At 44.1% G+C, this 27,613-nt stretch overlaps 1 protein-coding gene across 1 annotated transcript; it reads left to right on the top strand.

The window, feature by feature from the left end:
• Positions 1-3,859: 3,859 nt before the first annotated feature.
• Positions 3,860-27,095, top strand: scinlb (scinderin like b). Its single transcript, XM_083658922.1, has 17 exons — positions 3,860-3,937; positions 9,596-9,783; positions 12,212-12,366; positions 15,147-15,308; positions 15,613-15,762; positions 17,595-17,684; positions 19,772-19,904; positions 20,810-20,898; positions 21,029-21,244; positions 21,441-21,577; positions 21,869-21,959; positions 22,614-22,784; positions 23,649-23,823; positions 24,526-24,641; positions 24,877-24,954; positions 25,130-25,190; positions 26,292-27,095. Exons 2-17 carry the CDS (start codon positions 9,603-9,605, stop codon positions 26,450-26,452), a joined length of 2,166 nt encoding a protein of 721 aa, XP_083515048.1. The 5' UTR covers positions 3,860-3,937; positions 9,596-9,602; the 3' UTR covers positions 26,453-27,095.
• The last annotated feature ends 518 nt before the right edge of the window (positions 27,096-27,613 follow it).

Below are 27,613 nucleotides of genomic sequence, written 5' to 3'. Positions count from 1 at the left end.
TGTTTTTTTTGAGGTAACCAAAGGCTTTTAGTAAGAGAGTTGCCATGGCAACCAATAACCCATGGCCATGGGTTATTGGAGTGGGTTACTGGATTTATACAATGGCTGTGAACCAATCAGATTGCTTGATTTGAGAGAGCCGTTTTATAATGCTGCTTATATTCACCATATATCAGCTCGACCACTGAGTGGGTAGTCTCTTAGAACAGACGAGTTGGCTTCCGCAATTTTCAAATGCTCTCGCCATACCGTCTGTACGTTAGACCCCCAGAACATGCACAAGGAAGTAGTGAAAAAAACCTTCAGACCGGAAGGAAGTTCGACGGAATCTGACCAATCACGACACGCGTGTCCACGAAAAATATGTTCCCCCCGGAAACTTAAACCGATGCAGGTTGCTAATGCTAGCAGTGCTTTAGAATTACCATGGAAGCTACGCCGACGAAACCGGTGAAAGAAGACCCTGATAGACGTAAACGATGTATCCGCGGCTTGGAGGAACCTCGTGCAAGACGTGCACTTATTCCAGAGTTAAACGAAAGTGATGAGGTAAGTTGCTAACGTTACTGAGCTTATCGTTCGTCTTACTAATCAGCGTTAGCTAACGATAGCTACAGCAGTATACAGCTAGTTAGCTAATGTTAAATTCTGATTGGACGAATGAGCGGAAGTCCCGCCTTTCAACTTCCTCTTCCGTTTGGTGCATGATTCTCCCCCACGAAGTACAGACTGTATATAGCTGCATCCGCCGGATGTAGATAAGACAGTCTGTTTTAAGAGACTACTGAGTGGGTGTCTGTCTTGCCAACAGGAGGCCTACACTGAAAATAATAATAAATCTGATATAACATTTTGTTTAGTAATTGAGGAAAATGCTGTTACATTTGCCCGGTCTCCTTTTGACTTCACCTTCTGATTGAATTAATTTGATTAGGAAAAAGCGGGGGCACATTTCTGGTTCGTTTGCTGTGGTGAGATTAACCGCTTTGGTAGTGTCACTTTTCACAGCCTCTGATAAGGGTCTCTAATCCATTGTGGGTGCAGTGTATTGTCCTGAGGGTCTGCATCAGTCTGCTGTCACTGTGGGGCACAATGAGGCTCCGGCCAGGCACACGACTGGCATGTGATGTCACATCCTGCAGTCTGGCACCAGACACACACAAACAAATGACTTCAGAGTGGTGGAGCTGACTCCTCGCTGGTGGAGTTAGAGGGAGAGGATTTGGTAACACTTTAAGGTACACAGCATTTAGAGTAGTTACTATGGAACTAATGGACTATTAGATAATTGTCAGTTCTTGAGTCACTCCTAATCAAATGTCATATAGTAGCCAATTATTAGTTAATGAATAGTTAGGCCTAATTGAGAAACAAGTGAGGGAACGAAATGAGGAACCAACTTTTAGTCACTCGTTTCTCAATTAACTAATCATTAACTAATGATTAGCTACTCTGATTTGATTATGAGTTACTCAAGAACTGACCATTAACTAATAGTTCCTCATTAGGTCCCTAGTAACTACTCAAAATGCTGTGTACCTTTTTAACCGACATACTAGGAGAACAGAATGGAGAATATGGATGAAATCGATTTGTCATTGTTTGAAACCAAACTCATGATGTGTTTTGAAGCTTCAGAGAATGAGCTTTGGCAAACGTTGACAGAACGGATGGAGGGGAAACCTGTGAAGCACAAAGACACTGGCACAGATGCTTCCCCTCTCTGCTGCACACTTCAATCTGAGTGTCAGCTGAGTGTCCTTTTAGTTGAAATGTGTTAACATGGCATGCAGATACATGAACACGAGCAGTAGACAAAGTATCTTAGAGCACTGGTTCTCAACATGGGGTCCGGGGACCACCAGGAGTCCTTGGGAAGCGAGGGGTTCCAGGGGGCCCCAACAAATTGATACATTGGTAAACTTCACCATTATTTAATTGAGGGGTCCTCCTTGATATGAAAAGGGTTGAGAATCACTAGAGGACATCCACACACTTACAAATGTCACATGGCCTTTTGTTTTGATGTGGGATCACTTGACAACCACCTGTGAATTTCTTAAGTTGCCTGATATGTTTAATGAATGACAAACATTCAGACCTTAGGAGGACATATCATCTTGCTCTGCTTCAGTTAGGCACAAAATTGACATAGCGTACCAAGTGATGATAACGTTTGGGAGTATTGTTACATTTTTCTTGCGCAAAACTTTCAAACAATGACATGGGATGATACTGTGTAGTTTATCGTCCCATCGCTTCCTTTCATACTGTGAAATGCATACATGCGTTCTTTCTCGCCTTCGCCTCACTAAGCTCATTGGATCCCTCATAGACAAAAGAGAAGTAGGTTACAGAAGTACAAATTTAAGCATCTGATTAGCAGACCAAAGGGACTTTCTCTAAATTAACTGAATTTGCGCTTGGGTGAGTCATGTGTGAACAAGGCTTGCCCTGTCTTACTTGGGAACATTTATTGGCAGCAGATTTTAATGTCAGCAGATGGCATCAGATTTGGTGTGGAGTGTCTTCTCACTTATGGTAAACCTCTTATGAAAGAGTCACTAATCACCTTTAATTACCTAGGATGGCACTGAGCTGTGGCTGCTAACAGTCAAACTTCTTCACGCCAAGGACCCCTAAACTCACACAAATTAGACCACTGACCCCCATTTGATAAGATTTCGTCCCAGGGTCCCCATCTAATAAGATTTTTGCTTTTAGATGTTTAATTACGGAGTATGAACCCCAAAACAGCCATATATTCTGCCATTGTGTTACTTATGGATGGAATTATAATGAAAATAAATTATTCTCCTTTTTGTTGGGGGCCCATAGAACCCCCTCAAGGATGGTACCCGGACTCCACTTTGAGAACCACTGCTCTACAAAGTAGCAGGCGTATACGTCTCAATCCCTGCCTGTGTATAATTTTGTAGCCTACCTGCAGATTGTATACGTTGTCGGGATTTATGACTTCCCTACTGCAGCGACAGCACATTGCAGCCATGTTGCTCATTGCCTTTGAGCTGAGGAATATGGCCATGCTCCAAACACTGTCTGCTGAGGAGGATCGGAGGAGAGTGGGTGTAACCTGTGTGAGCATGCCTGTTGGTTCAGCGCAGCTTTGCATGTGTTTAACAAGCTGTGCAGCAGGTTCAGTGCAGAGGATCAATCAACAAAGGACATAGCTTTAGGAAATTATGTGTTCGGACTGGGAAATGAAACGGCACAGATCCAAGCCAGTGTTTTGCATCCTGTATGATTGGTATTTCTATCTGTAGAGATATAGTTTTAAAGTGGAGGGGAATCAGAGTCCTAAACTGAAATCTTGCCTTTAAAATCCTTAATATTTGTCTGGACTAAGACTAATCAAACCAATAAATCAGCACAATTTGTGGAGCAGCTTTATATGGTCTTTCTTTTTCATTTTCATTTTTTTTCATCTAGGTTAGTTTCCGCTGTAGAGGAAGTCAAAGGGTGGGACATTTTCCTTTCTTTCTTTTTTCTCAATCAAAGGACAAATTAAATCAGAAATAGGCCTACAGTCACACCATATTATCAGCTAGCTCAGCATAGCTTCATCGTTTTTCACAGAGTATTAGCCTACAGTAGGCTACTTTTTAATCTGCACTATTCACTCTGGCTGGCAAGTAGGCTATTATCCTAACACATGTATGCCAGTCATTGCCAGGTATCTCCCGCTAATGCCTTTATTGGAACGATGCCCAATGTGACCAAGAAGCATCTTCATCCTTCCTGTAATTGATTCAGCCAACCAATCACTGCTCTCCTCCTCATGAGCACCCCCCTCCCCTCCCCTGCCTCCACTACATTAAACACAAAACTGTGACGCTCCATGTCAGTCCCACATCTCTGCTTGCATCGTCGGACCCTCTCCTCTCTTCTCTCCCGTGTGTGATTCTTCTTGCAAACTGTGAGTTCACTTTTTTCCACTCGACATGAATGCAGCAGCAGCAGCGCCGTGTCTGTGCGCCTTTACGGCCAAAGTCTGTGCTTTTTTAATCGTGCAGGCACATGCAACGCGTCTTAAACCGGCTACACGAAAACTCTGGTTAACTGAATAGGCCTGGCTACTGCTAAAATATGTGTTGTTGAAAATATGTGTGTGTTTGTGTCAGTGGTCTTTATACTCGTGTGTCGCCGATTCAGTTGAAGATTGGAAAGTTTCAGTTGAATCAATTTCCAGATGTGGGAAGCATTCCGCTTCACTGACTCATTTTCCGCTTTTTCTGAATGAATCATAAGAGAGGAATCATAAAACCTTTTGCACTGTTCATTGAGGGGCAAATGCGCTGTTTGCCACGAGAAAGACACGGACTTAAATGAACTTCAGATATGGTTGGCTGCGGCAGCAGCAGCTATTACGTAACACTTGAGTAGGCTACAGACGGTGTAAAAAAAAAAGATAGAGTACAAAGTGTAGGCTAGATGTTCAGTCATTTGGATTCAGAAAATATGCGTATGCTTCTATTCTATTCTATCCCATTCAATATTCTGTTAAATCCTATTACTCTATTCTTTTGTATTCTATTCTATACTAATTCCGTTCAATTATATTCTACTCTACACCATTCTATTATAGCCTACTACACTATTCTATTCCAACGGTTACCAAACTTTTTAGTCCGCGACCCCAAAAATAACGGTGCCAGAGGCTCACGACTCACGAGTCGCGACCCCCACTATCCCTGGAGGTGGTTGAAGCCAGAGCAATTAGAGAGAGAGTGGCGTCAGCGGAGGACCAAAATGCGTGACTAATTAGCCAATGAACAGCCATGAAGGGGTCTCGCGCTACTTTTGAATGAAGCTGATAATGTACAATTTGATTAAAAAAAAAACTTTCAAAGTACAACACAAACTGTCCATTTTGCTGCAACTCGACAGTACTGCTTAATCCAGGACCTTACATCCTGGAACTCTTGAGAGTAAAAAACTGGTCCATTGGATTGAATGGAGATGTCGCGACTCTTCTAAATACACGACTCTGGTTGAAGCATACAAACATTTGTGTGCAAACAAACAAAACGTAACAATTATGGTTAAAACGTGCTCTTTTTAAACATTTTTAAATTGTAGTTCACACATTCCTTAGGCCAATTTCACACATTCTGGAAATCATCTTGTGACCTATACCCAGTGGGGGTGGTGGGTCACGAGACCACCCAGTGGGGGTCCGGACTCCCCGGCGGGGTCCCTACCCCCACTTTGGGAACCACTGTTCTATTCCATTCTACTCTACACTGTTCTATTCTCAACTCAGTCTACTCTACACTATTCTAGCTACAGCTGTTCCATTCTATTCTTCTCTACATGGTTCTATTCTATTCTATTCTATGGACTCCAGCTGGGAAGACTTCTTCACATAAGCTTCTCATTGCCTCTCATTTGCCAATAAGATTGACAATGGAAGCAGCACAGCAGACTGACTCAGCTCTGCTCTCAGCAGCCTGCAGAACACAAGCAGGTCTGGAGGAGGCAAAGAGACTGTCCATATAGACAGCACTGTGCAAAGAGACTGACCATATAGACAGCACTGTGTGTGGAGTAACAGCCTCCTCAGATTTATGGCATCACGTCATATCAGTGTGTTGTCGGCTGGATCTTCTTCCAGATACAAAGCCAGCTGAAGGATGTGCAGCGTACTGCTGACACAGCCGAGCAAACTGTAGGTTCCTTCAGGAACCAGCAGCTGATGCTGTCAGTGTCTGGATTACCTCTGCTGCTGCTGACTGACAGCTTTTACTATGGGTACTAATGATCAGGCATTTGCAGTGTAGATAGATAGATATACTTTATTGATCCTTTGCAGGAAATGGATGATGTCATCTGGTATGTAAATGTCACCATGAAATATGACCAATTGTAGAATGAATTCAATTGCTGTAATGTGTTTTGTGGATAGTTTTCCATATTAGGGCAGTTGTATTCAATAAGATGACAGAGCCAAAAGTGGTCTGTTAGTCAGGAAGTGTCAGTGTTTTGTCATCACAGTCAGCTGAGGGAGAGACCACATCAGCAGCATCCTGCTTTTGGCGCATGATCTGGTTGATGTGTAATTTGGTATATAGCCTAGCTACAGTCATTTGCACAATCTCTCAATCTTGGTGGTGTTTTCATCCGAATCTGATGTTGATTAAAAGTCCAACTTATTTTTACACTGAGTACAATGTAGAGTGATACTGACAAGTTATCATCATATCTATATGTACAGCCGGCCCTTTTCACACGTCATGGTAACAACCTTGGTAACAACTGAACTGCATTACAACTTCCCGTTTCTTTTTCAAAACGGTAATGATTACTAGTAGCCTACTAGATACATGATGTAACAAATTAACATTTTGGGAAGGTTGTAGAGCAATTTAGTGAAGGACAGAGCTGGCAACACTGCAGGAAGTTGTAACGCACTGGTTTGTAAATGCAGAAGCATTGAGAGACAGAACAGAGAGGCAAAGTGACTGCCTACTTCCTGCTTCAGCGCTGTACCAGAGATTTTCATCCGCCATTTATTTTCCCATACACATTTCGTAAAATGCTTGTAAAAATAGTTTTACTGGTTCAAGCCAAACGGTACAGATATATTTAGAAACTGGAGAGATCGAATAACATTTCACTGGTACCAAAACGTTTAAAAAAAATGCGGGTTTAAAGAAAATATTTTTTCGATGTTTTTTTAAGTTTTGGTCCGAGTTTTGGTAAGCTATGGTAAGCTATGGTAAGATATGGTCTCTCCCGATTATAGCGTTAGCTGAACCGTTTGGTTCGACGAAGTAAAACTATTTTATAAGCATTTTACGAAATGTCTATGGGAAACTAAATGGCGGATGAAAATCTCTGGTACAGTGCTGAAGCAGGAAGTGACGTTCCACTTTGCCTCTCTATATCTGTGAAAGCAGCCTGGTTTTGGAACATGCTGCAGTTAGTTGCAGTTAGAGTATGTGTTGCTTGTTTCATTGAAGCAGGGGAACAAAAGAAAGAAGTCTGCAGTGCAAATAGTAGCCTATAGTTTTAACGAAGTCTGGCTCGTGCAGAATAGCAATACAGAAAATGATGATGAAGTTATTAACAAGTTAGAAAGGCAGAGGTCATGCGCACACACTGCACACGTTGATAGCTGGGAGTGCGCTGATAATCTCTGTGGGTTTAGTAGATTACAGGAGGTGATATCATCATCATAGTACCGTGTACTGTGTAATCTACCTGGACCTCGCCCACGACTGTCAACAACTCTCTTACCACATGGATCCTCCACGGCACTGCTAGTTGTCACATGACATAGGCTTTTATCCAGAGAAAATACTGATCCTGATAAAGAAGTGTTCCTTGAATATTGTAATGCAACTAAATGCAGAAAAATAGATTTATTTTTGAAATAGGAAGAGATTAGCCATCAGGGCATCTTAGAATCACATTTTTTCTTGAAAAGCTAAATAGGACAGGGCAGTGCCAGGAAATTGAATACTATCAATACACAATATTATAAGCAGATCTCATCTTCTGATGAAATAAATGAGATCATCATCATCATCGCCTGAGTGGGCGGGCGGCAGGGTGGGAATTACACGGAGGCCATGGCTTACGTTGCCCCTCCCTCTGATTTTTATGGTTTTTATGGTATTATGGTTTTATTGCTTATTTGATTCTTCCCTTACTAATGGGATTGGATGATTTAAACACACCATGTAATAGGGCATGTGCAATCTTGAAATAGTGCAATATTGTGCCTAGCTGGCACTCTTCCTGTGTTTTAGTGCAATGCTGTGACTGTGACCGTGTCTGTTCTGTGTTACTGTGTCTGTTACACCGATGTTGGTACAAGCACTTTTGCCCAAGACAAATTTCCCTCCTGGGACAATAAAGTTTATCTCATCTCATCATCTCATCTCTGGCCGTGATGCCCTGAGATCCCTAAGGCCACCTTGGCAGTGCCCTGCTACCACCCTGCTACTGTCAGTTGCTTTAAAAGAATCAGTGGTCTCAGTTTAATGTAGCCTGCTCTATGCAAAGGATGTGTCATTGGCTCCTTTTAACACACATTTCAGAAAAATCACTCTTCATGATGTCAATAGAGCAATGGCCTTTGTGCTCTGGCATGTGGCCGTGCCCTAAAAAAAATTGCGACGCCGAAGGCTAAATGACCTTGCCCCAAAAAAAACGAACCCATCCTGGTGGGCGGTGTTAATCTTCTTCTAATGGCTTTCCGGCAGACTGGTTACCTTGCGACACATTGATGCCTCTCACAGAATATTGCACAAATTTCGGACTCGGGGGTCCGCCCCCTCTCAATGCTCCTCCCTCCGGCCGCCGTGCTCTCCTATTCGACCTCCCTCGCTGCTTGACAGCCATCATCGGGTACTCTCCTTGCTCCTGTCACGATTGCCGGTGTCTGTTTGTCACGATTTGCGACATCATCAGTCATGTCATCAGTGATGTCACTCGAGCATTGTGATGTCATCAGTGATGTCACCAGACCAGTGATGTCATCAGTGATGTCACTCGAGCAATTGTAATGTCATCAGTGATGTAATAAATCCTTCCTGGCTGAGGCTAAATTAAGACAAGGGTGAACAACAGCAGCAGTTTGCTCTTGTGACAGCAACGGTAAATGACTAAATAATTATAGTTATTAAAACTAGTCTGTCTAGTTCAGGCATGGAGTTTTTTATACACTAAAGGCGTGATTGTGGTATGACTGAGCCCTCATGTCAATATTTATAACTACTGTAGGTTTGTCTCTCTGTGCGATTAGCCACAACTTCTGAAAAAATATTCTAGAGAAAGGATATTATGACACCTGCCTTATGACACAAACTCACTTCCTCAGTTTGCGACATTTCTATATCTCTCTCTGCTGCACCTTCCTCTTTCTGGGTTTCATGTTACAGGGCTAAAGACTCAGGTTTAAGTTTGGCATCACCTTCAAATAGAATTATTCAATAATGATTATTATTATAGTCATGAAATGTTTTTATTCTGTCAGTTCCAAAACATCTCTCTAGTTAGTTACTGTCTGTATGTACTGTACTGTATGTATGTGTTTTTATCGCATATCTCGAGAACCGTTCGTCCGATGGACTTCACCCTTGGCGAGTGTTGCTGGGAAGTGCAGTGTCGCATTTGATGCAATTTGGACGTGTGACACACGTTCAATATTAATAAACATTGACTAAGCAGCGCCAGGATGAGACGCTGAATCAGAAAATACCCCTTTACCTAAATGAGTGAGCAGCAAGCCGGAAGTTGTGTGGTGGGGGCTTAAAATTGTATGTGTGTGTGTGTGTGTGTGTGTGTGTGTGTGTGTGTGTGTGTGTGTGTGCGCGCGCGCGGTTCAGTTTGACCATGTGACTCATTCAATATTAATACACTTTGAATGGGTCAGACCAACTGCTCTGTACAGCAGCGGGGCGAACGGGCACTGCACTAGTTTATTTAAATCACCTCCTTTCTCTCTCTCTCTTTCTCTCTCTCAATACTTCCCTCTACCTCCCATCACTCTGTTCTGCATCTCTCCACCTCCATCTTTCTCTCCCTCTCTGTATCTCTCTCCACCTCTCCTCTCCCTCTCTCTCAGAGCCACCATGGTTTCCCATAAGGAGTTTGTGGGTGCGGGGAAGCAGCCTGGCCTGCAGGTGTGGCGTATTGAGAACCTGGACCTGAAGCCCGTGCCCACGGCCCTGCACGGCAGCTTCTACACCGGAGACGCCTACCTGCTGCTCTTCACCACCTCCGCCCCCTCCTACAGCATACACATGTGGATGGGTAAGATCAGAAGCGTCATACCCATTGAAACTGATGGAGAGAAAAAAATGCAAAATTCATGGTGGTCATTAGTAGTAGAGCATCACTCCCCTTTTCAAACATGTGAGAAAATGAAATGCTAGAAATGTTAGTTATTATAGGCATAGTTTGCATAGCAAGTTAGTTGGCTACTTCTTCCATGCAGCTAAAGTTAGCATTGTAATCATAGCCAGAGCTGTTATGGCAGTGAGCTGTTCGTTTTTACCACCACTATCACATGTTATACTGTAGTTAGCAAAACACTGAATTCCATTTGATGTCTCCAGGTCAAGATGCAGTTCTTTACAATAATTAGCATTGTGGATATAGTCTTTTTATGTGAATAACATTTTGGGTGAAGCAAGATTTAGCTATATTTCAAAAAAAGTGGCAGCAGTGTAGAAGCTAGTGTAGAAGTGAGTGACTAAGCTAATAACCATAAAAGCACAAATAATTGACCAAGATCTCGAAATAAATATACAGTATTTACCCTAATGAGAAAAGGAGCAAAATATTGATGGTTAACACTGAATAATGACATCACAGCAGTCTAATCCTAATGTTCATTTAAAATGAGATATTCCTCTAAATTTGGCTTCACATGACCAACATTTTAGAAATAGTTAAATGGACCGATTGATAGATAAATTAATCAATCATAGTGGATTCAGCACATTTTATCTGGGCAGACTGATTGAATCATTGCAGATCTATTTGGACCTTAGTTCACAGCCGAAAATCTTTAACTGACAACCTTTGGTCGCCACCGAATGTCGCTTCCTCAGAATTTTGGCTTGCATGACCCCCTGGGTAAGATCAACACACATGTTATAGCAGGAAGGACACAATTACACACACACATGCACAATAGTGTAACTTTTTTTATTAGAATGTAATCATAAAAAGCAAATCATAAATTAAATCATCAATCATAAAATTAAAATGTCACTTTAAAGAAAGTGACATTTTACTTTACATAGGCTATTTGTTTCTCTAGTACTGCTAGTCAGTAAGCATCTAATTGATGCTGTTTCTTGAAAGGCATCGGGCCTCTACTGATATACGATAGATCTGGTTTTACCGATGCAAAGATGTGAGAAACGATGCATCGCAAGTTCATCCCAAAGTATCCGATGCACACTTTTTTAAACCGGTGCAATCACATCCTGATCTTTTATGCCGATGCAACGATGAATCTTACCATCCCTACTCATCCAGTAGGAATTATTAGGGAACTAGCCTACTTTTTAAGGATGAATACATTAATTAATTAATTAATTCGTAATTTGTTCCATCACTCATTTCTCAATTAACAAATTATTAACTACTGATTAGCTACTCTATTTGATTGATTTGATTAGGAGTTACTCAATAACTGACCATTAACTAATAGTTAGTTCCTTATTCCTTCCTCATTATTTCCCTAGTCTAAATTTTGTGTACCTTATTGTAAAGTGTTACCAAGGTAACTAATTACTTTTCAAAGTACTTTCCCCAACACCAACACTGATGCACGCACATTATAATATATACAGTATGTACCGGGTTAAGCACAATGCATTTAGATGCGTTGATACAGATGTACACACAGGACCACAGGATGTAACTTTAGATCGTATGAGCCTATAGTGTGTGAGAAGTGCAACTTATTCTTTGCATGTGGTTGTTACACTGTAGCCGCTGTGCTGTGACCACACATATGAATAGGCTTTTGACCTCAGAGCTGAAATGGGTTGAGGTGTGTGAAATTCTTCTGTGCAACCCTGATCCTCTCTGCTGCCTGTCCTCTCCGGTCTCCACAGGCCCAGGCAGCTCAAAGATGTCCAGAGTGGCCAGTGACAATGCAGCCAAATTTGATTCCCCAGCCAGATAATTTTGCGGTTACATAACAGCAACAGAGATGAGAATAAAGCAGACGCCTGTGCGTGCTGAGTCTGCTGACACACATGTGGATGCCCCTCTAGGCTTGTCATTACTGTCCCACAACACACAGGCAGGCGCGGCGCCATACCCTGCCCTGCCAGCTCTTAGGCCCGCCTTCTCTGTTGCCATGGCAACCATCTGTTAGACGTTTTTAGGCTTAATAACACAAGAACCTAATGAATCCCTCTGTGTGGGATGGATGTTAGTCATGTAACATGCTGGAACTCTTTGTCCATGTTCTGTGCCATCTGAGAGCAGTAGATGCAAAGTGGCCCTGGCTGAATGCTCAGAGCCTCCATGCCTGACTCCGGCTTCCCGTAAGGTCACGGGAGAGCTTCAAGTGCAGCACTCTGCCCTGCTAATGTACTGTAACATAACCCAGTTAGGTTATTGTGAGGAATACATCTGTCAGGATTGAAGTCATGAGTTAAGAGGATTTGGGAGAAACAAAATATGAAAGTAACAGAATGTACAATGACTGTTCCAGGGGATGAGTGTTCTCAGGATGAGAGTGGGGCGGCGGCCATCTTTGCGATGCAGCTGGATGATTTCCTGGGCGGCGGGCCGGTGCAGTTCAGGGAGGTCCAGAACAACGAATCCCTCACCTTTATGGGCTACTTCAAATCAGGGATCAAGTACCAGGTGAGCTTCTCCGGACAGCTGGGACAACTTGGGGTGGGAGGAGTCACTATCTTGCTGAGAAATACTAGATGTGTGAAACACTAGATGTGTGGACCTAGATAAATTGGTTGATCAATTGATTGACGTTGACTACTAACTTATTAGTTAGCAGCTTATTGTATAAAGTGTTTTATAAGCTGTCTGCCAGAAACTTGGTGTCATGATCGATGACCAACTAACCTTTACAGAGCATGTGGCTTCTGTTGTTTGGTCATGCTGATTCGCCCTGTACAACATGAGGAAGATCAGACCCTACCTGTCTGAGCATGCAGCACAACTCCTAGTACAGGTGCTTATAAAACCATGCCTTGACTACTGCAGCTCCTTACTGGCAGGGCTCCTGGCATGTACGCTCTGAAGTCAAACCACTGCAGATCATACAGACGTGGCGGCGCGTCTGGTCTTTAACCAGCCCAAAAGAGCACATGTCACTCACTCCGCTAGTCATATCCCTCCACTGGCTCCCAGCTGCTCAACTTTAAGTCTTTCATGCTCGCCTACAAAGCAGCAACCAAAATGTCTCCTACCTACTGTATCTGAACTCCCACATTCAGTTCTACCCACTACGCTCTGCGCCTGGTGCTGCCACCACAACAAGGCCCTAAGTCTAAAGCCACACTCTTCTTCGGTGGTTCCTTGGTGGTTGGTTGATGTAGAAAAATGCAACCGTATGCATTTCCTTTATGCACTATGCATTGCCTCTATGCACTCTATGCATTGCCTCTATGCATTTCCTCTATGCACTCTATGCATTGCCTCTATGCACTCTGTGCATTGCCTCTATGCACTCTATGCATTGCCTCTATGCAATGCCTCTATGCATTTCCTCTATGCACTCTATGCATTTCCTCTATGCACTCTATGCATTTCCTCTATGCACTCTGTGCATTGCCTCTATGCACTCTATGCATTGCCTCTATAAATTGCCTCTATGCATTTCCTCTATGCACTCTATGCATTGCCTCTATGCATTGCCTCTATGCACTCTATGCATTGCCTCTATGCACTCTATGCATTGCCTCTATGCACTCTATGCATTGCCTCTATGCACTCTATGCATTGCCTATATGCACTCTATGCATTGCCTCTATGCACTCTATGCATTGCCTATATGCACTCTATGCATTGCCTCTATGCACTCTGTGCATTGCCTCTATGCACTCTATGCATTGCCTCTATGCACTCTATGCATTGCCTCTATGCACTATATGCATTGCCTCTAGGAGGAGAATCAAAACCAGCCAAATGGGAAATTGTAATTGTATAAAAGAGAGCAAAGGGACTCCTGTGTCCCTTTGGCCCACATCTAAATATAAATGCAAGGTTTAATGATTATCGGCTTCCCATGAACTTTGCCATGCAGTTAAGCTCGTGAGTCTGAAGGTCAGAGGAAAACAAAACAGTCCGCTTTGTTTACATCCCAGGGCGTGTCCGACCGGCTGACTGTAACCGTGGTAACCAGCTTGTTCAAAGGCGGCCATGTTGAAAGATGTCTAGCTTTACCCACCATGTGTTTCTCATTTCCAAATAAACCTCCCAAAAACCTCCCCCCCACTTTGGATGGATGTAATTAGCCTAGAGCCAGCCTGTTTACTGCTTGACAAAGTCGGTCTGTGGAAACTGCTCACTGTGTTGTGCTGTAATTTTGCAGATGCGCAGAAACACACACACACACACACACACACACACACACACACGTATGCGTGCGGTTACATAATGTTGATCAGAGAGAGAGAGGGAGAGAGAGAGAGAGAGAGATGCAACCAAACCTCATTATATCTGCATAGTTTGGTTGACCCAACAGTTAGGGCACAATCCTCCTGTTAAAATAAACAGGGCTACATTGTTGCCATGGAAAGTTGGACTGGCCTTCTCTGGAGAAAGGCAGCAGGACAGCATGGATGTGGTTTCCATTTTGAGGCTTGCCTACAGTAAATAGCCTGCCACTCCTCCTGCTGACACAATGTTGTTAATGGGTAGATGAACAAAGTCAAAACCGAGGAGGTCCTCTTTCATGAGCTACAGGCCTGGAGCTGTTTGTTTTGGGACTGGCAGGGATTAACCTGTGCTAGAGAACTCTCTATATGGACAAGTTCATTTAACTTTACCTATGATGCATAATATTTGTGTGTTCAGTGAAAACACAAATGTTCTTTTTCCCCAGCAGGAGTGTGTTTGTGTTTGTGTTGCTCATTTGCAATGATTCATTTGCATGTCTTGTAAATCCCTGTTTTGTTTAATGGCTTTACAAAGGAGGGCACCTTATGAGACAATCCCACGTCTCACGTCTGAAAGCAGGGAATCATGTTAGTTCCTGTTGTCCAGCTCTAGTGTTGATACGGTTAATTGCTTGTGTTAGCAGTGATTTACAGTATATAAATGAGCCCTTCACAGTACAATCGACTGCCTTTTTCCCTTTGAGGTTTTACAGTGCTTTATAAAACTCATTTTACCATCTCTCAGACGACTCATTTGACCCCTCCCATCACAACTAGCGAGCACATCCTCTCCCAAAGCTTTCACTACACTTTGTGACTCTGCAGTTTGACCTACGAATAGCAGCTCTTTCAAACTGTACATATCATGAGTTATTATCATAATGTGAAATCATGGGGTTCGTTGAGCATCTAATAATGTGAACTTATTTCTTCCCTTGATGACACTCATAAAAAAAATCAAATTTTGGTGCGATGTGTGGACTTCTCTGTGTGTAACCGCACTTGATCTCTGTTTCGTCACAGAAAGGGGGCGTGGCCTCTGGTTTTCAACACGTAGTGACCAACGACGCCAACGTGAAGCGCCTGCTGCACATCAAGGGCCGGCGGGCCATCCGGGCCACAGAGGTGGACCTGTCCTGGTCCAACTTCAACACGGGAGACTGCTTCATCGTTGACCTGGGAAAGGTACACCAGCCTTTATCTGTTTCAGTCTTCATAGAACGTTTAAAACTAACGAGGAGAGCCACTACTCTCGCATTGCAGGAAGTCCCTTATCTATTTCAGTGGGGTGCGCTATCTCATAAATGACATATTGACGTCAATGACCGTAAGAGATTACCATAAAATTCTGGCCGCTCACACTGGGTGAGATGTTATTAAGCAAACAGTGATAGTTATGTCCACAGTTAAATGGTGGAGAGTTGCATCTGATGTGTCCTATCATGTCCTATCCTAAATGTCCTCCTATCCCTGTGCTGTCCTCCTCCAGAACATCTACCAGTGGTGCGGCAGCGAGTGTAACCGCTTTGAGAGGCTGAAGGCGTCGCAGGTCGCCATCGACATCAGAGACAACGAGAGGAACGGCAGAGCCAAGCTGCAGATGGTGGAGGACGGGGCCGAGCCAGCAGAACTCATAGAGGTGACACACGCACGAGCACACACACACACACACATGTACGCACACACCGATGTGCACACGCATGCACACACACGCACGCACGCAAGCGTGCACACACACACACACACACACACACACACGCGCACACACACACACACACACCCACATCAGATCATGGTCACTTTCTGGGACATTACATAGACTTACATTCATTCCCTGGAGACTTACTCTAACCATAACCACTATTTGCCTAACCCTAACTTAACCGTAACCCAAAACCCTAACCTTAACCTAAGCCTAAGCCTAACTTTAACTTTAACCCTAACCTAACCCTAACCTTAACCTAACCATAATCAAAAACCCTAACCGTAACCTAAGCCTAACCCTAACTTTAAACTTAACCCAACCCTAATGCAAAACTGTAACCCTTAACCTAACCCCAAGCAATAAAAATACATAAAAAACCTTTTCCCAAATTGGGGACACAGCTTTTGTTCCCAATTGGACAAGCCATCCCCAATGAACTGGTCTGAAGTCTGAAATGTGTCCCCGGAAGTAGCCTACACACACACACACACACACACACACACACACACACACACACACACACACACACACATACGACACACACACACTCTCCCTCCACTCTCTATCTGAATCTCTTCTCTAGCGCACACCACTGGCGCCGGAACAAGGGGGACATGGGGACATTTTGTCCCCCTTAAAATTTGGTCCCCCTAAAAAAAAAATTTTTTTTTTTTTTTTTTAAATCTGAGGGGGCAACTGCCCCTGACGCTTAGAGCCCACTTTACACTGTTTACACAGCCTGTGATGCTTGTTAAAGCCATGATCGTTGTGGGATTATTACACCTGAGACAGACAGACCCAGGGATCAAATTACAGAGAGCCCACTTTACACTGTTTACACAGCCTGTGACACTTGTTAAAGCCGTGATCATTGTGGGATTATTACACCTGAGAGACAGACAGACCTGGACTCTGTTTGCACTCACTGTCATTGGCTGCTGCTATAATCGTATACGGTTATTGTTATTTTATTTTAGTGTTTCTGCCTGTGTTGCTGTCTGTTGTAGTGTAATTGTAAAATGACCTAAAGGGAGAGCAGGTCACCAAGTGAGTGAGAAAAGGAGAAAATACTGAATAATTACATCACTACAGTATAATCCTAATGTTAATTTAAAATTAGATATTCCTCTAAATATGGCTAAAAATCATCCAGACGTTAAAAAAAACATAAATTTTTCTTGCCGGCGCCCTGACGGGAGCCGGCAAAAAAACATTGAAAAAAAAAAAATTTTGAAAAAAAAAAAAAAAAAAATGAAAAAAAACAATTTTGACAAAAAAAATAAAAATGTCCCCCTAATTGCAAACTCGTTCCGGCGCCACTGGCGCACACTGGAGTGTTTACCCTGGAGGTGATGGCTTGTGACTAGATGCTGTATAGGTTGTTGATGCACGTCATGGCCAGTGGAGACAGTAGTCTGCGTGGGAATGAGCGAGCGGACACAATGCTGTCCTCTGTGTTGTGCAGCGACTCTGTGCCAAGGCGGCATTGTAAACGCTGCCATTAAACAAGAGAGGAGGGTAAACTCCAAGTGGCCTAATGAGACAGAGAGAGAGAGAGAGAGAGAGAGTGTGTGTGTGAGTGTGTGTGTGTGTGTGTGTGTGTGTGTGTGTGTGTGTGTGTGTGTGTGTGTGTGTGTGTGTGTGTGTGTGTGTGTGTGTGTGTGTGTGTATAAGGGTGCACACTTGTGTCTTTCTGTATTAGTGTGTGACAGACAAAGAGAGAGAGAGTGATTAATGAGTGATTCATTCCCCTGCTTGCTGTGTAGGCTCTGGGGCCCAAACCCAGCATCGCCCCGGGCACCCCTGATGACGAGAAGGTGGACACCTCCAACAGGAAGAAGGGTGCCCTCTACATGGTGAGGAGGAGCACAACTGACACAGTTTGAATTCACACGCTTTTGAAATCGGTGCAGTATTGACAAAGATGGCAGCCGCTTTGCCCAGATGCCCCTCGTGCATCGGCAGCCTGCACATACCTGACCCAGAAGTGGGGCCGTTTTGAGTGGGTCGCGGGTGTGTGCATGAAAAAAAAAGTGATTCTACTCGTTGAGGATGGCGGCGTCCACGGCCAACATTGCTCTCTTTCAGAGGCTGTAGCAGCAGGCTCATTTTTAAAGCCAGATATGGTATCCTCTGAAACTAGAGGGCCTAAGGCAGGGATACTCAACTTGCTTTGCCCGGGGGCCACTTTCGTGAAATGATAGAAGGCCAGGGGCCAGTTAATAAACAAACAATATACATTTTTCTGTAGCGGATTGTAGGTTTTTGGGGTGTCAGCCGGAGTTTAGTCTGACAATTTTGTGCACACCGGATAGTTAGTTAGGTTAAGTTAGTTAGGTTAAGTACATACATAAGTGCCTGGGTAGCGAGCAGACGGCATATTTGACAATTTAGCAGCTAAATTATAGATTATTGAAAGATGTTCCATATTCCAGACTGAAATGCTATAACAGAAGTGGAGTATTGGCCAGAATGACATGAACATTTGGACACTTATTCAGCGGGTATCTTGCATGTTGCGTTCAGGTGCACTGTACTTTTTTTTTTTTTTTTTGCAATTCCATCGTGGGCCACACAGGGGTGCGGCCCGCGGGCTGCAAGTTGAGTATCACTGGCCTAAGGGATCCATTGGTACCAAACATGTCATGCTACTGTAGCTGTGAACATCACCAGTTTAAACTTGTTTAAAAAGCATGTAGGCCTAAAGACCTAAAGGCCTAAATGGAGGTCAATGGAAGTTCTCTCTGTTTCATATCATAACGATATGAGCCGATGCGTGCCAAAAAAATAAGCTCTTTACAGGACGTACATGCACGGTGCCCCGATGCCCCGCCTGCCTCTGTTCCAGCCCATTGCGTGGCTATATCTAGCTCAATAGACCCTTTTCACGGGGGGCATTTTGTGTCAAAAAGGCAGGGTAAACACAGGTGCAAGCAAAATACTAATGAGGGTTTCCAAACTTCCAATCATAGAAGTTGGAAACCCTCATTAGTGTTTTGCTTGCACCTGTGTTTACCCTGCCTTTTCGACACAAAGTGGCCCCCGCGAAAAGGGTCTATACTGCATCAATTTCAAAAATGTCTGCTCTGATCAGTTAGTTAAACAGAAACAATTATGAAAATAAGGTCCCAGTTGAAAAATACTTAAAGTCCCTGGAAACCAAAATCCACAAAAACCTTCTAACTATTAAATTTAGGGTCTTATGTGAGTAATTGTGTGCCTCAGAAAAGAGAGAGAATTACTTTCAACCCTAACCCCAAAAATCGACACTTTTCTACAAGGTCTGGATTTCCATTTTCTCATTGAAGAGAGCGGAGCGCGCGGTGCTAAAATGCATGATCTTATCACGTCATAAGATTTAATCGAATCACACACACGCATGTACGCACGCGCACACACACACACTGACACACACACAGTAGCGCTGTGCACTCGCAGCGCAGCGGCGAGTGTGTTCGCCGAGCAACGCGCAAACACACACACACACACACACACACACACACACACACACACACTCCATCTCTCTTTCCTTCTCTCTCTCTCTCCTTCTCTCTCTCTCTCTCCAGAGGTCTCCTCCGAGAGAGAGAGAGAGAGATGAAAAGACCTGCTGCAGACGGGACACGCCCACACAGTCCGCGGGAGAAAATACACTCTAAAATCTAATTGATTCTCATTACTTTTGCCATGACTGTCAAACCTAAATTTATATACTTTGCGACGTTCATCATCGTTCAAATTTGGCTGGTGGCTTATTAACATAGGTTCCTGTGATGTGATGAACTCAAAATGCTAAATAATAAAAAAATATTTCTGGTTTCCAGGGACTTTAAATTCTCATTTAAGATTGTAACACATAAAATATGTGTTGAGGGTGATAAAATGGTTTATTATTTCATAGTACATTTTATGAATCGGAAGATGATGACACCCTCATGCTTTGTAGATCTCTGATGCCTCCGGTTCGATGAAGACGTCCGCCGTGGCCGAGTCCAGCCCTTTCAAACAGGCCATGCTGTCTCCTGAGGAGTGCTACATTCTGGACAACGGGGTGGACAGGAACGTCTTTGTATGGAAAGGTAAGGGGCTGCGGGTGTCACTTTCGTCACTGTTGACTTTTCCTTTCCTCTCTCCTGTCCCGTTTTCCCGTCCTGACCGCGGCCTTTCTGTTTCACACACTGCACAAAGTGGAAACACGCAGGCTGGAAAAAGTGTATACACACTTAAAGGGCCAATTTGATGCTATTTTCAACTGTTTAAAACATGTCTCGTGGGTCTTTAAAACAAGCTTATGAGTTATGTTCTGCTCTGTCTCTCCCCGGCCTCTGATAAGATGATCTGTATGATAGATCCATCTTTGGTGCAGTTGGTTGTTTTATGGACATTTTTCCATACGATGCAGCTGTGCAGGCATTTCTCCTTACATGGCTGGTGTGGAGTTATCTGGGAACCAGCATGTGTTTTGAGACTTCCATGATGTTTATGTAAATGGTAAAATGGTAAATGGCCTGCATTTATATAGCGCTTTTATCCAAAGCTCTTTACAATCAGTAGGTACATTCACCCAGCAGGGTGCTGGCACACCATCAGGAGCAATTTGGGGTTCAGTATCTTGCCCAAGGACACTTCGACATGCAGACTGGAGGAGGCGGGAATCGAACCACCGACCTCTTTTATCCAAAGCGATTAGTGGACAACCCGCTCTACCTCCTGAGCTACAGCCCTTTATAATCAAAGAGCCCTGTTTTATATGGAATGGGACCAGTTCAGAGGTTTTGTAAAGGGGCTGTGCAATGTGCATGTCATGATAGTATACATTTAGGCTATTATTGTTTATGCTATACATTTTTTTCTTTCAAGCCAGAATGGTGTGACCCATAACATCCCATAGTAATATTAGAAATGACTCGCCCACCTATTTCCTCTAAGGTTCCTACATATATATGACCATGTGTTTGTGTCACCTTTATCTGGCTCACACCAGGTCCCAAGGCCAACACATCAGAGCGTAAAGCGGCCATGTCGGCAGCCCAGCAGTTCATCAAAGAGAAAGGATACTCCAGTAAGACGCAGGTAAACCCACACAATCGCATTTGTAACAATGTTTCGGGAACATATCAAGGAAATTCCACGTCACGCTTGCAGGCGCGGTTGAGTTCGACCTCGTGTGACCGACCCTTCTCTTGTCTTGTTTGGCCTGCAGATCCAGGTGCTTCCTGCAGGGGCCGAGACCACTCTTTTTAAGCAATTCTTCAGCGACTGGAAGGACAAGGACCAGACGACGGGCCCCGGCAAGGCCTACACCATCGGCCGCATAGCCAAAGTGGAGCAGGTGCCGTTCGACGTCTCCCTCCTCCACGCCGACAGGGCCATGGCCGCCCAGCACGCCATGGTGGACGACGGCCATGGCAAAGTCCAGGTATGAGTGTGCGTGTGCATGTCTTGGTCAGTGGTCACTTTTCTGCATGAGTGCTTCTTTCTTGCCCAGTGGTCACTTTTCGTCATTATCGCAAGGTTTCGTGGTTAAATAACAAATAGGAGAAGGAAAAAAAGGTGGAATGACAGAGAAAGCAGTGTGGTTAAGAGGCAGTATGTTTCAATGTGGTGTTTTTCAGATCTTCCGTGTTGTTGAGAACGGTGGCCAGATGCCCGTGGAGCCTTCCGCCTATGGCCAGTTCTACGGAGGAGACTGTTACCTCATCCTATACACCTACAGACTGGGAGGACGGGAGCAACACATCATATACACCTGGTAGGAGGCATATGCAGATGTGTCGACGGCCATGCATTCATCTGGGATGTTATATTTCTGCCATACATGTACTTACATACTGTATGATGATATAGGCCTACACACATAAATAAGACAGACAGACTGACAGACAGACAGAATACATGTACAGATACAAACATACAGTACATACATTACCTACATGTGTGTTTTGTATGGACTATGGAGGAATATAATCTGTGTGTGTGTGTGTGTGTGTGTGTGTGTGTGTGTGTGTGTGTGTGTGTGTGTGTGTGTGTGTGTGTTTGTCAGGCAGGGGTTGAAGTGCACCCAGGATGAGCTGGCAGCGTCTGCCTTCCTGACAGTGAAGATGGATGACTCGATGGGAGGAGCCCCGGTTCAGGTGAGACTGAGTTCCAGGCAGAAGCACCACTCCTCTGCCCACAATGTGTGGAGCAAGTTCAGGCTCGGTGCATTCCCATGGTGCAGTCTTGGTTTGCTTTCTTTGAAAGGTCATCTCAAAACATGTTGTTTTTGGAGATGGTGCAAATAGACAAAATATACATCAGACACAGTACTGAACTGCAACTGCAGCATATGTTAGTAAATAAGATATGTATTTCCAATAGTATTAATAAAAAAAGCTGACACCCTCCCCCCCATCGAATGTTGACATGAATAGTCAAAGAGAGAGCTGACGAGAAGAGGAGGGTTAACAGTTAACACTGTGGGTTAAGTTAACTTTTCACAACACAGCATTTACCATCTTATTAATTAGAAAACAACAAAATGAAGATTTCCTTTTATTGCTGATGAGGGTTCAGTGTCTCAGCTCCGCTTCCTAACCCTCATCATCACTGAGGATAATACAACTGACCCCAGATCAGCCATCGCAATGCAACTTCACCCTCCTCCCATGAAAAAAAAACGAATGACCAGCAGAGGGCAGTGTTACTGTAGTTTTACTTTTTGATACATCCACTACAAGGTTCTTGCCAAAGTGTTCTGGAAAAGTTATGGGAACTGCTGACCCCAACGGATCACGGTGTGTCTCTAGGTGCGAGTGACGCAGGGCCAGGAGCCTCCCCACCTGATGAGCCTGTTCCAGGGCAAACCCATGATGATCCACCTGGGCGGGACGTCCCGCAAAGGTGGCCAGACCAAGGCCGGGGCCACACGCCTCTTCCACATCCGCCAGAGCTCTTCCAACGCCACCCGGGCTGTGGAGGTGAGCTGTCTGCCAGCGTGTGTGTGTGTGTGTGTGTGTGTGTGTGTGTGTATGAAGAGGTTGAAGGCTATCTTACACTCAGTGTTGTAGTACTCGATTCCAGGACTCTCGAGTCCTAATTTTCAGGACTTGTGACTCGACTTGGACTCGAGCATTAATGCCTTCGGACTCTGACTTGTTAATTGATAAAGACTGTTTGTTTTTTTCACAATAAGCCATAATAATTTGGCGTACGATATTGATAGCTATATTAAAGGAACACTCATTCTATTTCGTGCATTGGGCAGGCACATGTTCCACTTACATGCGGATTCACACTCTGTTCAATAACAGACAGTTAGTGCTAAGATGCCTAAAGAGATGCCCCAAATCATGTGCTTTGCTTTCATGAATTTGACATCAAATTCCAGCAAGAGCACTGATAGATAGATAGATAGATAGATAGATAGATAGATAGATAGATAGATAGATACATTTTTATTTCTGTGTCATGCACCATATTCATGGTGCCCAACCCGTCTGGGCTTACAAGACACAAATCATTAAAGTTCAACAATACAAACAAATTAACAAACAAGCTACAAAAAGCTCAAACATAAACAAGACAAGACAGAGTTGTATATTCAGATGAACAACTTCTCCATTCTCCATAGATGTTCCATATATAAACAAAGTATTGAGGAGAAGACAGGGCCCACGTTGGAACTAGAGTCAGACTTAACCTTGATGACTCGGACTCAGATAATGGGGGACTCGACTCAGTGACTCTGACTGGAACACTGGGGGACTCTGGAGCCGACTCAGACTCGAGATATAGTGACTCGTCTACAACACTCTTACAGTTGTGCACCTCTCTCCCTTCAGGTGGAGCCCTCTGCCTCCAGTCTGAACACCAACGACGTGTTTGTCCTCGGCACCCCGGACGCCATGTTTGTGTGGCGGGGCGTGGGCGCCAGCGACGAGGAGATGGAGGCCGCCAAGCATGTGGTGGGCTGCCTGGGTGGCACTGCCAGCAATGTGGGAGAGGGCAAGGAGCCAGGTGGGTGACCACTAAGCTCCACACACGGGTCGTCCGTCAAATGTGGTGTCAGGTGGCATGTCGGACACCGCCGGTCTGATTCTGGCAAAAGTTGGGAGGGATGATGCGGCTTGGCACTGTGTTCTGCTCTTTTGACATTCTTCCGGCCTGATCGAGGCTCTGTTATTAAAGGTCAAACTTTGAAAGGTCGTAACTGTGACGCCATGAAGTCAGATTGACACGAGACTGGCTAAAGACATCCAGCTATTTCTTACTAATTAAGCCAATCAGTGTGATTGGCTTAATGAGGGCGATGTAATTAGAGATCATAAAGTCAAACTTTGAAAGGCCCTAACTGCTCTACTGCACTACTCATCTCATTTGGTTTACTTTTGGAATGATTGCTGCCTGCCTCAATCTTGGCAGATGACACGTTTCATTTGTTTCACGTATCTTTTTAAGTTTGCTGCAATTTGAAAAAGGTTTCATCGTTAGACATGAGACAATTCAACGGACAAGTCAGAATACAGGCAAAAGTACCTGACGAGTCAGAATACAGGCCAAACTACCTGACGAGTCAGCATACAGGCCAAACTACCTGACGAGTCAGAATACAGGCCAAACTACCTGACGAGTCAGAATACAGGCCAAACTACCGGACGAGTCAGCATACAGGCCAAACGACCTGGCAGCTGATTTCTGTCATCTTCTCCTCCCTCCCAGCTGGTTTCTGGTCCGCCCTGGGTGGGAAGAAGGAGTACCAGACCTCCAAGAGTCTGCAGAACATGGTGAAGCCTCCACGACTCTTCGGCTGCTCCAACAAAACTGGAAGAATCATTGTAAGTCACAGAGGGAAATGAGAGCAGCAATAAAGCTTCCATGTAAAAGATTTGGAGTATAATTGGAATATTTTGGTTTGAGCAGTAGACCATCAACACAGTTTGTATGATAATGCTATGGTAACACATTATAACACAAATATTGATGTTACAATTAATACACACACACACACACACACTCACTCACTCACTCACTCACACTCATCCTCATCCTTTGTTTGCTGTTGTCTCTCAGGTGGAGGAAGTACCAGGGGACTTCACTCAGTCGGACCTGGCCACTGATGATGTCATGCTCCTGGATACCTGGGACCAGGTGAGATGAGTTCATCATCGTCATCATTCGAGCTTTCAGAACAGTCCACTATATATGAAATGTAGTTCTGTTATTTCTGCACTCCATAGCATGCATGAGTGGAGGCATGCATATGCATACGGATCTGAATATGTAGAACATCTGAATGACTGGAGTGTCTCTCTATTCCCCATAGCTCTTCCTTTGGGTTGGAAATGAGGCGAATGCAGAGGAAAAGACTGGAGCTCCCAAAATAGGTTTGTTACACTGAAATCCCCATGGGGAGAAACAAACATATCACTCAGATGATACTGTTTTGCTGCAGATACTTGGAGCCTGTTAGTATATTTTTATTGTTGCAAAAAGGTGCTAGATTTCAAGGCAGGGTTCCTTCCATAATGGTAGAGTCAGTGTTGGTGTACAGACATGTGTGTTCCACCTACATGTGGAGTGGATTCACACTCATGTTCAGTAACTCCAGACTCAGACTCAGGTAACGGGGACTCGACCCGGACTCGTCTTTGGTGACTCGGACTTGGACTCGAACACTGGGGACTCGAGACTTGACTTGGACTCGAGATATAGTGACTCGACTACAACAACACTGGGTAGAGTTAATGTAAATGTCCAAACAGACAGTCTAGAGAAATCCTCCTCTTAGTGAAAAATATGAAGAACAAATCTGCACTAACAAGGATGCCATAGCAATGGGAACTCTGTTAAGCACAGATGTGCTCACACACGACAGGCTGTGTCAGACTATTTTACCCCATTTTTATCCCTACATATACTGTATATTTAGATTTTATTTTCACTGTGTTTCTTTGGACCAATGGGAACTGATTGAGAACAGATGTGTGTGTGTCTGGGAGTTGTCTGTCAATACTGAAGTGATGTATCACCTTGGTAGAACATTTTCACTTGGCAACAAGACATCTCTGTAGAATTTGAAGAGCAGCCAGTCAACCTTCAATATATTATGCTGCTCTGGGGATCCACTGCAGGCGTTTTCCCCTAACCTTCAACTCTGGTAGCTGCCTGCAAACAAGGCATATACTCATTTAACAGCATCATATGGGACACAGAGTCCAAGATTACCTGGAGATATGTCTATCCTTGTTTGTAATACATTTCAAGGCAGTTAGAAGTATGAGGTAAAGTCTGTCTTTTCAAAATGACACCAAGACAGAGGAGTGAATATCTGTTTGTCCAATTATGAACAAATGTTGCAGAATGTGGACCAAAACATGAAAATGTCCCACTAAAATACAATCACTGAAACATTCCAAACTGCAAAGTGTGCAAACATCAAATCAATCTGGCCAATTCATAAAAACTTCTGTCTCTCTCTCATTCAGCGAAAGACTATGTGGATTTGGACCCATCTGGTCGCAGTGGCCTGCCTATCTGCACCATCAAACAGGGGTCAGAGCCCGCAACCTTCACTGGCTGGTTCCAGGCATGGGACGCCAAAATGTGGGAGACGGATCCACTGGACAGAATCCGTGCCAGATTCTGAACACCAAACTCCAGGCTCTCTTACCCCTGACCTTCCCTTTGCCAATGTTTTTTTTCTCTCTGAATCCCTAAGTGCCAAAATCACTATTCTCACTGCTCTATGCCCGCCCCCCCCTTCCCTGAATCCCTTAGTGCCAAAATCACCATTGGCACTGTTCTCTTGTTGGCCGCTGGGCCTCTTTGCTTTGGCCACAGCATCCATCCAATGGCATGTCACCTTCACGTCTCCATCATACACACACATAGGAAAATAGGAAAGGATACCATTTGAAACAGCTGGAGATATCCCTGGTTTCTCTCTCTGCTTTCCGTCACTGTGGCGCTTGTGTTCAGAAGAGGACCGTCATGCTCTGCTTTTCAGCTGATTTCACAGGAATCCCCCAAGTAACTAGAATTGATTTCAGACACATTTTACTCCATTACTACGCTATGTCTAAATGTGTTGTGTTTTATTATTGGTACTTGAATGGTACACTTGGTAGAAGTTGCATGTTGCATTTTTTTTTATCCTATTCTGTGCAGGTGAATTTTAAAAGGCATACTGTAGCTATATGTGTATTACTTTATTTTGGAATAACTTGCAAATGCTCATATGGAAGGCTTTTAAATAAAGTTCTCAGTATTCTAAAGCTGATTGTTTTTTGCACCACCACCAGCAGCACATTTACAATTTGAATCAAACTGGTCTCTTTTACAACTTTCATACCAAAGACCAGGGTTGGACCAGGGTAACTTGCCCCATGTTCAACCCTTCTTTTGTCCATTTACACAAGTCAGTCAACATGGGTTAATCCCTGGTCATGACAATTCAGACCTCACTCACGACCCTGGAGAGATGCATAACAATTAGCATATAGGCTCTTAGCATAACAACTAGCAATCCGGATGGTGCCCATCACACTGAAATCAACCCTGGTCTGGTGGGACGCCAACCCAGGTCAGGCGACCCGGGTTATAGTAAATGGTAAATTGACTGCATTTATAAAGCGCTTTTGCCCAAGCGCTATGCCTACATTCACACACCAAACTACCACACAGGGTGCTGGTGCAGCCATCGGGAGCAATTTGGGTTTCAGTATCTTGCCCCGAGGACTAGGGTGGGAATTTCCGTGATGCCCTGAGATCCCTAAGGCCACCTTGGCAGCTGTGCCCTGCTACGAGC

Source organism: Poromitra crassiceps (genome assembly GCF_964638095.1).
Source record: "Poromitra crassiceps genome assembly, chromosome: 23".
NCBI classification, from domain to species: domain Eukaryota; kingdom Metazoa; phylum Chordata; class Actinopteri; order Beryciformes; family Melamphaidae; genus Poromitra; species Poromitra crassiceps.
This window is presented reverse-complemented; position numbering and strand designations above follow the sequence as displayed.